We start from the raw sequence: 13,928 nt of genomic DNA on the forward strand, positions 1-13,928 counted from the left end.
CTGGGTTGTAGGGTGGTTCTATTTTTAATTTTTTGAGGAACCTCCGCACTATTTTCCAGAGCGGCTGCACTAGTTTGCATTCCCACCAATAGTGCAAGAGAGTTCCCATTTCTCCACATTCTCACCAGCATCTATTGTTCCTGATTTGTTCATTTTAGCCATTCTGACCAGTGTGAGATGGTATCTCAGTGTGGCTTTGATTTGTATTTCCCTGATGAGGAGTGATGTTGAGCATTGTTTCATGTGTCTGTTGGCCATCTGGATGTCTTCTTTGGAAATGTGTCTATTCAGCAACATTTACTTTAAATCTTTCTTTCTGTATATGTACGTGTATTTTTTTTCTGAGGTGTTTGGCAGTAAGTTGTAGACATGTGCCTTTTCCCTTAATATTTCAGTTTGTTTCCTGAGAAGAAAAGATAATCTCTTATATACCACAGTATAATTACCAAACTAGAAATTTTAACATTGATATACTACTATTATTGAATATGCATTCTGTATTCATATTTCATCAATTGTCCCAGCAATGTGTTTTATAACTCTTTCTCCCATCCAATCCAGTTTCTATTGCATTTAGTTATGTTTCTTTAGTCTTTAATTTGGAACAATTCCTTGGCCTTTTGTTGTTATTTGAGAGTGTGTATGTAATTTTTGCTTATATATATGATATAATGCTATCAATCTTTTCCTTAATTTTTTCAGTTTTTAAGATCCACCCATATTTATGTGTAGACATCTATCTTGTTTGCTGCTTCCAATTTCTGCTCAGTATCCCATAATATGCATCAGCCAACGTTTACTTATCCATTCCCTAGTGACAGACACCTAGATTATCTTCAACAACTTGCTGTCATAAATAATTCTGTTATGAACATCTTCCTACATGTTCCCTTTGGGAGTATTCCTGGGATATATAGCCAAGATTAGAATTGTTGGGTCATAATATATCTGCCTGTTTACTTTGACAAAGTACTGCTGAATTGCTCTCTAGAACAGCCGCCCTGACCATATACTTTGTTCTAGATAACATTCTAATTTTTGCTATTATGGTGGTTTTAAAGTGGACTCTTGTTTATTCTTTCTGATCACTAATGAGTTTCACTTCTTTTACCAACTCTTCACTGAGATAGACTTTCCTCAGGAGGGAACCTATCTTTACATACGTGTGTGTGTGTGTGTGTGTGTGTGCACGCACGCTCGTGCGTTATACTCTAGCACAATCAGCCTCTTAGAGGGATCTTTTGAAGTTGATGTCATGAACATCAGTTGTAAACCCCTATTTTACTTGACATTCTCTTAGACAATTAAACCTAAGTCCTTAAGACAACTATCTGCATCTGACAACTAAAGATTGTTAGTAGAAATAGAACTTGTAAGGTTTCCTCCTTCATGTACTAGAATTCATGAGCTGTTTTTTTTTAAGTTTATTTATTTTGAGAGGGAGCGTGTGTGAGTAGGGGAGTGACAGAGATGGAGGGAGAGAGTAGTCCAAGCAGTCTCCTGCAGAGCCCAGTGCAGGGCTTGAACTCACAAGCTGTGAGATCATAACCTGACTGGAAACCAAGAGTCAGATGCCCAACTGACAGAGCCACCCAAGTACCCCTGAATTCATGAGCTTTAAAAAAAAATTTTATTTGAGTATGGTTGGCATACAATGTTACATTAGTTTCAGGTATACAACATAGTATTTTAACAAGTTTGTATGTTATGCTGTGCTTGTCACAAGCATAGCTACCCTCTGATACCATACAATGCTATTACAATATGACTGTATAACCCTAAGCTGTGCCTTTTGTTCCTCTGATTAATTCATTCCATAACATGAAGCCTGTATTTCCCACTCTTTCTTCACTCATTTTGCCCATATCCCTAGCCTCCTCCCATCTGACAACTATAATTTTGTTCTCTGTATTTATAGGTCTGATTCTGCCTTTTTTTTTTTTGTCTGTTCTTTTGTTTTGTTTTGTTTTGTTCTTTAGATTCCACACTTGAGTGAAATAAAATTGGTTTTATCTTTCTCAAGTCTGACTTACTTCACTTAGCATAATACCCTCTAGTTCCATCCATGTTGTCACAAATGGCACAATCTCAACCTTTATTAGAAAATGATAGAATTTCTGGAATACTGTTAATACTAGCATGCAAAAAATAAAATGTTATATACCTCTTTGAAATGTATCAATTGAATCTAAATGCCATTACATTTTGCTAACTTTCATTATGCATTTAAAAACTATGAACAGGGGCATCTGGGTGGCTCAGTCGGACTTCGGCTCAGGTCATGGTCTCACAGATTGTGAGTTGGAGCCCCACGTCAGGCTCTGTGCTGACAGCTCAGAGCCTGGAGCCTGCTTCAGATTCTGTGTCTCCCTCTCTTTCTGCCCTTCCCCCTCTTGCACTCTGTCTCTCTAAAAAAATAAACATAAAAAAATTTTTTTTAGTGAAAACAATGTGAACATGGTCTTTTTCATGGTCAAAATTTACATCATTTTTTCACTCCTTTAACTCAATATATATGCTTCATCTTTCCCAAACAGAGTATTATCCTGATGTATATTTTAATATTTCTTAATATACCTTAAAATATATTTTCATACTTAAATGTGTTTTAATTATAAAATATCTTTATCACAAAATGCATATAAATTGCAATTACATTTTAAAAATTTCCTGTGATAATGAAGGAAATTTTTTTTCTGGATTATAGATTCATTACATTACAATAATTATTAGTCAATCATTGATCAGAAACACATATACATATTACACATTTTAATACATAATTAAATCTAAAAGTAAAGTTTTATAGAAAAATGTTCCTTTATTTATATTTTTTTCAGTTACTGCATTTGTCTCTCTATTGCTAGAATGAGGCAGAATTTCAACATTAATTCGACTCTGATTTTTTTTTACAGAGGTGAATGCTGACAAAATTTGTTCACATAAATAAGTGAAAGGAATTTATTATAGAAATATCATTCACTTCTTTGAACTCCTTTTGTATTATTTGTCAGAACATAACCATTGGTGATCTAGCATCAAAAAGATTTTTTAATAACCCATCAACTGTTAATTTGATTATATCCTCTCATAAACTTGATGAAAATAAGTAACTACGTGATATGTTATTCATTCATTAAAGTCATTCTTTTTCTCAACACTAACACCAAATAATTCTGATTATCTCTTTTCTTGACACATTTTTATACCCCAAGGCAATGAACTATTGTAAAATTATGGATAGGTGAAGGATAAGTTTTTCTTTTATAAGGTGGGAGAAATAAGATCTTAAAAGGAGAAGCTTGACTTTTTTTTTAGAAAAGAGTACATGAGGAAATTGAAGATCTCAAAAATTATTTTCTTACAGCCATCTGTGTCTGCCTACACCTATCTTGACATGTCTCAGGAATATGTATAAGTCTGTTGCTAAAAGGAAATAATGTTTTTAGGCTATCATCTTTTTAAAAGAATCATAGTGGTATTCACATGGTAACATCAATCTTTGAGAGGAGTATAGAATTTTAAGTTTATTGAATTAAAAATTTACATTAAGGAGCTTATTATGTAACTCTGCAGCTGATTGTTTTGACAGAATAATATCTAATTCAATAAACTGTAAACTCTGCCATCATTTTCTTAGAAGACCATTCAAAGAGATTGATTCCAATGTGTTGATGTCAAATAAGAAGACTAAATACTGGTGTTCATGGAAGGTTATTTGGTGTTTTAATTTAGGGCTCTGGATATACAATCTCATATGTTTCTCTTCCTTTGCTTATGTTAGTTCCTCCACATAAATTCCTAGTTTCTTCTCCTTTCCCCACATATTTTATGTCTTTATTATAGCTCTTTTATGTTGTATTTATGAAGACCAATCCACTCAGCTTCTTAAACATGTCTCACATCTAATCCCACCTGTCTATCTTAGTGCCCTAGTTCAGACCTACATCAGTTCTCTGCCTCATTCTCTTCCCACTGCTTTTTGTTCCATCTGTTTTCCCTGCCTCCATTGTCTTCTCACTCCAATGTCTGGACCATAGAGTTACTGTAATGACCTGTCCAAAATACAAATCAATTCCATATTCTCCTACTCTGAAATATTCACTTGCTCTTACTCATAAACCTTCAGCATCTCTACATGCCAAAAGTATTAATATTTACTTTCATTTATTATAATTCTCTATTCTCAACTACCTTTCAAATTTTTTCTCCAGCAGCTGTCATCAATATGTTTTATACTCTTGTCACACAAATTACTTATTTCCTTTTATACATATCCTGGTACATTTATTAGGATGTCACAATAGACACATAACTTTATGTTTTCAGTAATATTCAACATAAACTTTTGACCACCTGTGAAAAAAGACTAAAATTTATTCATATGCAGTGGACATGTCCTTTATAGGAAAATTTATGATTTATCATTGAGATATGTTTTTATATCACATTGATGATAGCACTAAACATGGGTATAGGACCCAGGGTAGGGGAATGACAAAGACAAGCTTTGAATAATGAAAGGAAACCAAGGTAAAGAAAATCTCTCTAGCCATAATCCTTAAATGTATCAAGATTTTTCAAAAGGTGTTTTGAAAACACATATACAAACATAAATTACATATGTATTTAATTCTCCTTTATATTTCTAACAAGAAAAAGATTTTTGGATTTGGCTTTAACCTAGAACTCAATGGATTATAACCATCTTTTTCTAATTCCCTTTTAGATTCAACATAGAGAGGAAACAAACTCTAGGATGTTAAAAGGCTGTTTCTACTAACATTTACTAACTGTATGATCTTTAATAGGTCATTTAATTTTACTAAATTTCAGTTTTTCATACCTATAAAGTGAGAATTAATACACATCTCCTATCTATTCAGGGAAAGATTATATCATATGAGCTACCATTTGAAAGTATATGATCAATTAAAGAGATATAAAAATAAATTGTATCATAGAAATATTCTGTGGTCTCCTTAACTTTAATCTTGTATTAATCTTGTATTTCCTTAGAGGATCTTGATAGAAAGTATATGTTGGTAAGGCTAATGAATGATCAAATAAGGAAATAAGGGATACATTGAGGGTTCATTTATTTATTTATTATATTTCTTTCTTTCATGTTTCTTATGTTTTTTCCTTGCTAACACAGTTTTGGTATGAACCATGATGGAATTGGAAATTCTTGTGGGACGAAAGGTCATGAAGCAGCAAAACTTATGGCAGCTCACATTACTGCGAATACCAATCCTTTTTCCTGGTCTGCCTGCAGTCGAGACTATATCACCAGCTTTCTAGAGTAAGTAATCTCTAGAGAGTGATGATGAATTGCTCCAGAAGTAAGCCCTTGGTAGAAGCCTAATATGTAGTGCTTAAAACTGCATAATGAGTAACTTTTATAGGGTGATATTTCAGGCTGTTCCCAAAATACTTTAATATATCGCTGTGGCAAATTTTTTCCTTCATACTCAAAAAAGAACTTGGTAGATTAGAGAAACTGGAGCAAGGATATAAACGGGGTTGATGATGTGAGTGTCAGAAATGTTCAATCAGTGGGAAACAATGTCAGAAAGAATTTAAATTTACACAGTTTAATAGAGCGTAGGCCAAACTTTAATTCAGTGATGATATATTTCATTTTGTTGTTGAAAAAACTGAGTTTTTTAGGAATGAATGCTAAAGTATCTAATAGTAACAAACAACAACAACAAAAAACCAAACACCCAAGAAATGAAAATGAGAAAATGAAAATTTAATTTGAAATTTATTAAGTGACTCATCTTTTCTACAGTTTGAGAACTTCTTTCCTAATCTTTTAATGTATATTCCAAGTTTGTGGTTACTTAAATGTGAGATATATAAATTAGCTCAGGTATAACTGTGTTTATGAAAGCAGATATTCTTTCACATCTCGCCTGTATAGGACTTCAGGACTGGACTTTGGAAACTCATGTAAGACTTAGGTCTCACTTTCTAACTGTGCAACCATTAGCATGTTACTTAACCTTTCCTAATCTTCAGTGACCTCACTTGTTAAATGAGTTACATAATAATACATGCATCATCAGGTTGTTAAATATATAGCTATATACAATGTCATAATGTGTATGAAGTACAATAGACATTCATTAAGTGGTAAATATTATTTTAAATAATATTGAGGCTTTAAGCATTATTGCTCTATCATTATCTTCAACCGTTTTGTGCCACTTTTTTCTTGGGTAGGAGAGATTAAATACTCTGTGAAAAAGTGACTCATAGATAAAGCACTTGTGAACAACAGAAATTCTTTTTAAAAATTGTCTTTCTTCAAAGTTCACATTTATATGACTATGGTGTAAAACTTTAAAGATTCAGAAAAGCTATGTAAGGTAATATTATTCATTATAATCACATTCTGAAAACTTAAAGTTACAAATTTTTAAGCCCCAAACAAGAGATTTTAAATTACCTATCACAGTGCTTTCAACAATCAGAGATCAAAAGGTAAATATTTAAACTGAGCCTTTTTGAATTAATTAATATAATAATGAAACAGAAAGAATTGGAAATTCATATCAGAATGTAATTCCTCTGAATAATTATGCTATAACCTAAATATTTTTAATTTTAGTAATAAGTAATTATGACACTGCTTGCTTAGTGCCAAAACTGGATTGAAGGCTATAAAGATAGACCACAGAGAATTTGTTACACATCTTTGGGCAGTTTTTAACACAAAGCAGTAGCATTATCATTTTCCAAGATGTTTTTAATGAGATCATATTACCTAAATTTTAAACATTGTTGAAGATCTGCTCTCCCCAGAAATCAAGCCAGATCTGGAATTTCTCCTTTGACTTGGCTCATGTTTTTATAATGGAATCTTAGTGTCTATCACCAGAAAGACAAACTGTATAACATGCTCAATATTCCTGTGAATTTTTGAAGGCTTGTCTCCTCTTTTTTTTTTTTTTTTCCAAGTACTATTTTCTTTCTCCCCTATCCTGTTTATTTTGCACAGTTTATTTGCTAGGACCATCTCTGTATACCTAATATAAGCACCAGTTTTGATCTCTTGCCAGACCCTGCGTAGTCAAAACTGTATTAAGACTGTTAAAAAAAAAATCCCCAAAAGGGAATCCCTAAATTACTAATAAAATATTGTTAAGAAATCACCAATGGTTTGGTGAGAGATGTAAAATTATTACTAGGTACAGGAAAGTGTTCCATTGAATTAATTAAAAGAATTAATCCAAAAAGCATTATTTAAGCCTTATTGCCTCTTTGCATTTTGTATGTAAGCATGATTAGTGTTGACAGGGTCCTAAAGGGCTTATTTATCCTGTATTTTATGAAAATATTTCTGTTGTGCATCCTCATGGGAATGCTCACAAAGTTAAAGCCATCAGTAAAAGATAGATATTAAAGACAATATGTAGAGACTTGGGGAAAGTTGGCTTTTTTTTCCCTCTTTAATAATAAACTAAACAACTCTGATTATAATCTGACCAAGCAATAAAGGTTTTTTAAACACAGGGCCCTTTATAAAGGTCAGTTCACTGGAGCACAAAGACATAATAGTAACTTTCTTGAATTTCTTTGTTCCTTTTTATTAATGCAGTTGGCTTAATTGCTTTAACAGCTATGTGTGATATTTTTAAAAATCCAGTGATATTTTGATCAGGGATTGAGGTTACATTTATGTTTTATAGTTGGCTCAAAAAGACTCATAACATTTTATTTTAGTTTCTCTTCTCAAGAAAAAGAAATCTTGAAAGATGAATTGTTTAGGAACTGCAGCCCAGCCAACAAAATGCATACCTTTCTTTACTTAGTGACTGTATAGGCCCAAGATGATGGTGGATTTTAACAATGAGCTTTCTATGATTTATAGACATTCACTATTCACTATGTTCAACTGAAAACAATTCCATGGCCTTTAAATGCCAGTAAAGTAAATCTCTCGTGTCTTTCTGAAACACTAGGTGCTATTGATCAACCAGGAGATGGTGTTTACCAACTCCCAATATTTTTTTTCAGATTTCTTAAACTCGGTGATTCAATAAGTGGTTCATGAATCGCCCAGAAGCTGTCCTGATTAAATAATAAAGAACCCATTTCCGTTAAAATGGACGTGTTATGCCAGCTTCTGATGTTTTCGACGACGGCTTTGCAGGTAGTGTCCTTCCTATCTGCCTGCGGGACTTATTTACTTATTTATTTAGAAAATAAAGAAAGATGAACCTGGTATCATGGCTCACACTCATCGATGACTATGGGCTAATTTACCAGGCAGTGGAAGACAGCCAGAAGTAGTTTAGGCCAGTTTTTCATACATTTTCCACCACTTAGCGGTAGTACAGAGTAATTTCATATAGTTTTCAAAAATTCCAGAGCCTCTGTGAATCAGCTATTGCTCTATTTAAATTAAAGTCTGTTAAATTGTTTGAACTGTCAGAGATCCATAGCAAAATTTCCTACAGTTCCAAATTAAATACAGACTAGCCGTTTTCACAGAAAGGATGGAAGCTGAATAAAGAAAGGCAATATGATTGTTGAAGGTGAACTAGAAAGAAGGATCTACAACAAAAGTGATATAAGATGAACAGGATGACCAAGACACTCCCATTGTCTTGTAGCAATTACCTTTGAAGATCAGTATCAATAATCTTTAAATGGAAACCAATTTCATAGATTGGACCCTCTTTTTATATGGAGCCCAAGAAACAGAAAAACAAGTTTCTCTTCCTTATGTTAATCAGGCACATTTTGGGGACTTCACTCTAACCCCTAAATATCTTTGATAAATCACAGTTACATATCGAGAAAAGAGGATAACTGAGTAAATCATTATCATTACAGTGTTTGTATGTTGGTAGCCTCAAATTCAGTTATATTCAAGCGTCACAGTCATACAGAGGGCAAGAGAGAAAGGTCTAACTTATTTTAGAAGGTAGTTATTATTAGTTTTGTGGATATTGATAAAGCAGTTTACAATAACATAGTAGATAAGACACTTGACTTACCACAGATAATGCAATTGATTCATTTAATTTAGGTGTATGAGCACAATTTTGTGTTACAAATAGGAGTTGACATTAAATGTTAACTTTTTGTTGTTGTTGTTACAAGACTGTTAAGATATGTATAGGGTATATAGAATGATTTATTTTTTAGATTGACCCACTGTGTGGCTGAAGGTCTGTACTTTATAGTATAATTGTTTAAGTAAAAAATAAATCTAAAATTGCAATTAAGAGAATGTGCTCATGTGTTCTGGAAACAAAGCCAAGGGTGCATATTTTACATAGGGATCTGTAAATATTAACTGAAGATTTCACTCTGGCTCATGTTCCCATTTCAAGATTAATTTTTGAACTATGTAAATAAGACTTCTCTAAATTAGAAGTCGAATACATAAAATATGATTTTGCTATCATGCTGCAAGGATTTCTGGAAATGTAAATATATTTTGATTTACTAAGAATTTCATAATCTGGGAAAAAGCGTGTTCTCAAACATGCATTTTTTCTACTAAGAATTTCATAATCTGGGAAAAAGTGTGTTCTCAAACATATTTCTTCTGTTTTGTCTTAGATGCATAAACAAAAGTAGAGTTTATTATTATCTATAGTGCTGTAGATATTAACTAAGATTAGGCTTTGTAGTGAAATAGATGCTGATAGGAAAATAATCATAGTTCTACTTTTTATGTATATTGTTTTGCTCAGGACAAGTGTTATATCTGCTTAATAATAATAAGTTGTAATAGTATCTCATAGATGGAAAGTAACAGTGCTCATTTCATTTATTAATGAGTGAAGTTTATGTTTTCTGAGTGGATAATTTGCATATGACCAAGGCACAAACCATCTATACTTAAAAGTGCCATTCTTATTTTGATAAAAGTAGCCTAAATAACACTAGATTTAGCATAAGAATTATAGGGTTATATCAGTTAGCTAGAACCCTAGATTTAATACAATATTCATAATTTCCATTTTGTTAAATGGAGATAATTACAAAATATAAGGAGATAACTCATCTAATATTTTTGAGAAAGGAAAAACGTTTGTACCAGGAGAACTGTACAAAGATGTTCTTTATCAGCAGAATTTGCAATTTTCAGAAATTAGGAATAATGCAAATGTTTGTTAATAGAAGAATGGATAAGTAATTGTTACATAATCTTAAATGGAATATTAAAGAACAGTATTAATGAACAAGCTACAGGTATACACATCAACATGGGTATATTTCACATTCATAATGTTGAACAAAAGAATAGTCACAAAAGAAAACCTATAGTATGACTCCTTTTATATAGTCCAAAAATAGGCAGATTAATAATTGGGAGATGTATAATTACTAAGATAAGCATGGAAATAATGATTTTTAAAAGTCAGAATATTAGTTACTTTTTGTGGAGAATATGAGGGATGTGTTTAGGGTTAAGTGTTTGGGAATTTCCTAAGCAGCGGGGAGACACTTCTAGGGTTAAATATACATCTCTCAGACCCATATCCTCTACCTGTTATACTTACATCCGTGATATTTCATAATGGCAATTGATGACTCAGATGCATGGAAATATCCAGAATTATTATTTTCTAAGGGTTAATTAAAATAATTGTGATCTTAACTTACTTGAAAGTAGCAGGAAACTGGCAGACACATTTTAGTAACATTATGCAAAAAATATTTTTATCACTTCATGTCCAGTTAAGAATTAAAATATGAAAACTATCCCCCCCTGAATACTTTAATTCAGGTTTTACTGTATATATCAGATATGGTTAGTAGGAAAATAAGTAGTACATTTTCTACCCAAAACATAGAAAAAATTTAAATCAATCTTGGAGATACTCCTACCCTTGCTTTCCCAGAGCCAATAATAGGTAAGATCTTAGTGACTTGTACAGTTCTATAGACAAACCCATTTCAAAAGGCCTTTGTTGCTGCTGTATTCCTAAATACATGTCCACTTCAAAAAGATCTATATGATTTTTTAATATTTTATTTCATATGGTATTTTATTCTTCTGCAAAGAATAAGATTTGTCTATATATTTAATTAGACCATATTAATACAAAGCTATAAACACTTCTAAAGAATGGAAATAAAAATCCACTTTTGAGTAGAAGACTTTGTCCACAGGTCACCACAATGCATGCCTTCTGTATTGTCTGGGGGCCCTTCCATTGATTGTGTGATTTGGTATTTTTTGAACAACATGAACCATGATTAGAAGACCATTAATACCTGGGAACAAGAACTTTAAATGAAAGAATAATTTTTGCTTCCTTCTAGGTTAAGCCAAATTTCTGTTTACTTTCAGAAAATAATTTTTTTCCCAGGGTATCTATTCTTAAACTCTTTTGGGGAGGTCCATATAGTACTTCCTCTAGGTTTTTAGGTTAATTTTCTATACCTACAAGTTATTATGTATAACAATTTTTAATAGACTTTTGAGTTAATGCTACTTAGGTGAATATATCTTATACTTTCTTTGTTATGCTATCAGCAAATATTTTTACCTATGGGACTCTGTACTTAAGTACTTCAGTACTTAAAATTTTCCCATTGATTTACAGTAGCACTTGATTTTTTTTTTTTTACATATTTCAATCTTTTCATAAAGACTTGTAACTTTGTTGTAGATGGAGATGAAACTGATATTTTAGAAGAAATATTATGGAATTAAAGTACAAATTCTTTATTTCATGAATATTTTTATGTTTTATCAAAATAGTCCATCTTCATTCAGTAGAGTTTTTACATTTGACCTCTTTTATCATTAGTCTTAACATAAAATTTTGAATTTACTGATAGAATTGCATTTGTCTAAAATTTGCATATCTATGTAGATTAAAGATATTTTACATAACAAAATTAAAAAGCTTGCTATTTTAAAAATTCATCTAAAAATAGTTTTCCTGGGGCGCCTGGGTGGCGCAGTCGGTTAAGCGTCCGACTTCAGCCAGGTCACGATCTCGCGGTCCGTGAGTTCGAGCCCCGCGTCAGGCTCTGGGCTGATGGCTCGGAGCCTGGAGCCTGTTTCCGATTCTGTGTCTCCCTCTCTCTCTGCCCCTCCCCCGTTCATGCTCTGTCTCTCTCTGTCCCAAAAATAAATAAAAAATGTTGAAAAAAAAAATTTAAAAATAGTTTTCCTTAATGATCTGCATGTCAATTTCCAAAAGTAAAATAAACAGGAAGTAAAAAGCATTCTGTCATGAAAACTGGATAAGCAGGTGAAAAAAAAGTTTTCTATTAAGTACCTTGAACAGTGACAAGTGAACTGATTATAATAGCCAATAATAAAACCCATCTGTATTAGCACCACGTTTAATATTCCATCTAAATATTTTTCTTCATTAAAAATTAACCAAGTGGGGCATAAGTGAAAGGAAAGGGTATAAAGAGGACAGTGTTCTGCCCCTTGGGTTTTTTAATCTATCACTAATGAATAACATGGTTCAGTTTCTAAAAGGTATTAATTTCCTGCTGCACAAATACACCTTTTTTATATAGCAAATTAACCTTTACATTTTAAGAAATATGACAAAATAGTAAGTGAATATGAAGCTCATTATTATGCATGGCTCTTTGTTACTTATCTATAAATGAAAATTTGTACTGTCCTAAATAATAGTTGAGGAACTTCTACTTGTGAAATTATTTTCCTTTGGCAAAGTGGATGGAAAAGATTTGGAAAAAAAAACACAAGTGCTGGCACAATTGACAGGAATGTTGGAAAAAATTTTTAAATGTTGGCATAGGAATTCTTTAAAAATTCTAAGTTACTCACATGTGAAATGAAAGTAAAAAAGCATCTGTCCTATTTTATGCACACTGACTTAAAAAAATGAACAATTATATTTAGCAAAGTATAAAGCTCTTTAAACTAAGGTATTCTGTCTGGTTTTTGGCGATCTTTATATTATTTGTTCCACTGAATTAAAATATTATGTTTGAGTGCAAGCATACTTTGAAAAGCAGAAATTGCAGAGAGAGGAGAACAATCTCCTTTCCAACTCTGATGACCCTAGATGAAATATGAAATTTTTGAGAGACTAAACACTTCTAATATACTTGAGAGAACTTTGGATTTTGGCCTCCTCTGTCATTCTGCCCATTTATTATTGAAATATTTCAAGAACCTTTGGACATGTCTTACTACAGCATCTATTGTTCTGCCCAAGTTAGGAGTATATAGATTAGGTCTTTAAGAATTACAACCATGGTTTTGTTTTGTTTTGTTTTTTAATTTTCCACATTTTATGTTTTTAATTCTACTACCAGATGTGGTTACATTTTCATGGAAAACAAACAAGAAGCTTAGAGCAATATGAAATTCTGTTTTGATTCCTTTAGAAATTAGTTTAAATCAGTGTTTGAAGGCCAACATGACATTTTCAGATTGTTGTCTGAGATGCTTTTATTGTGTCTTGGTGCTGGAAAAAACTATTGGAGCTCTTATTCACATTTCAGTAAATGTATTCTATTTTGCCATGTGACTATTTATTGGTAGAATGTATTGCTTTTCACGCATCAAGTTATTAAAGCAAAGAGTTCAACACATGGTTTCATAATTGTGATGGAAATAGTCCATAGTGTACCTAATTTCCTTTGATCCTTTATGTTGAACAGTTCAGGCCGTGGTACTTGCCTTGATAATGAGCCTCCCAAGCGTGACTTTCTTTATCCAGCTGTGGCCCCAGGTCAGGTGTATGATGCTGATGAGCAATGCCGTTTCCAATATGGAGCAACATCACGCCAATGTAAATATGGGGTAAGAAGTCTTAATCCTTATGTTTAGTCACTTATATGTGTTCTTTCATGACACATATATTAAGTTGGAATTTTATTGAGTGTAGTATACATTTGGTAACATCTTTAATGCAAATATGGCCTTTGACTCACTGCTTTTTTTCTGATAT

The 13,928-nt window shown here is 32.3% G+C and overlaps 1 protein-coding gene across 9 annotated transcripts in view; it reads left to right on the top strand.

The window, feature by feature from the left end:
* The window catches only part of ADAMTS6 (ADAM metallopeptidase with thrombospondin type 1 motif 6), a 307,211-nt gene that overhangs the window by 166,840 nt on the left and 126,443 nt on the right, over positions 1 to 13,928 (top strand). For 8 of the 9 annotated variants that reach the window (XR_009262159.1, XM_058731323.1, XM_058731301.1 and 5 more), the window contains 2 exons: positions 5,159 to 5,305; positions 13,639 to 13,780. Coding sequence is in view for 8 of the 9 variants with exons in the window: in XM_058731323.1 (XP_058587306.1) it covers positions 5,159 to 5,305; positions 13,639 to 13,780 (289 nt within the window). In the remaining variant the exon portion in view is untranslated. The remainder of the gene's footprint in view (positions 1 to 5,158; positions 5,306 to 13,638; positions 13,781 to 13,928) is intronic. The other variant, XM_058731310.1, reaches the window with a different exon arrangement.

This window comes from Neofelis nebulosa, chromosome 1 (genome assembly GCF_028018385.1).
Source record: "Neofelis nebulosa isolate mNeoNeb1 chromosome 1, mNeoNeb1.pri, whole genome shotgun sequence".
Taxonomy (NCBI): Eukaryota; Metazoa; Chordata; class Mammalia; order Carnivora; family Felidae; genus Neofelis; species Neofelis nebulosa.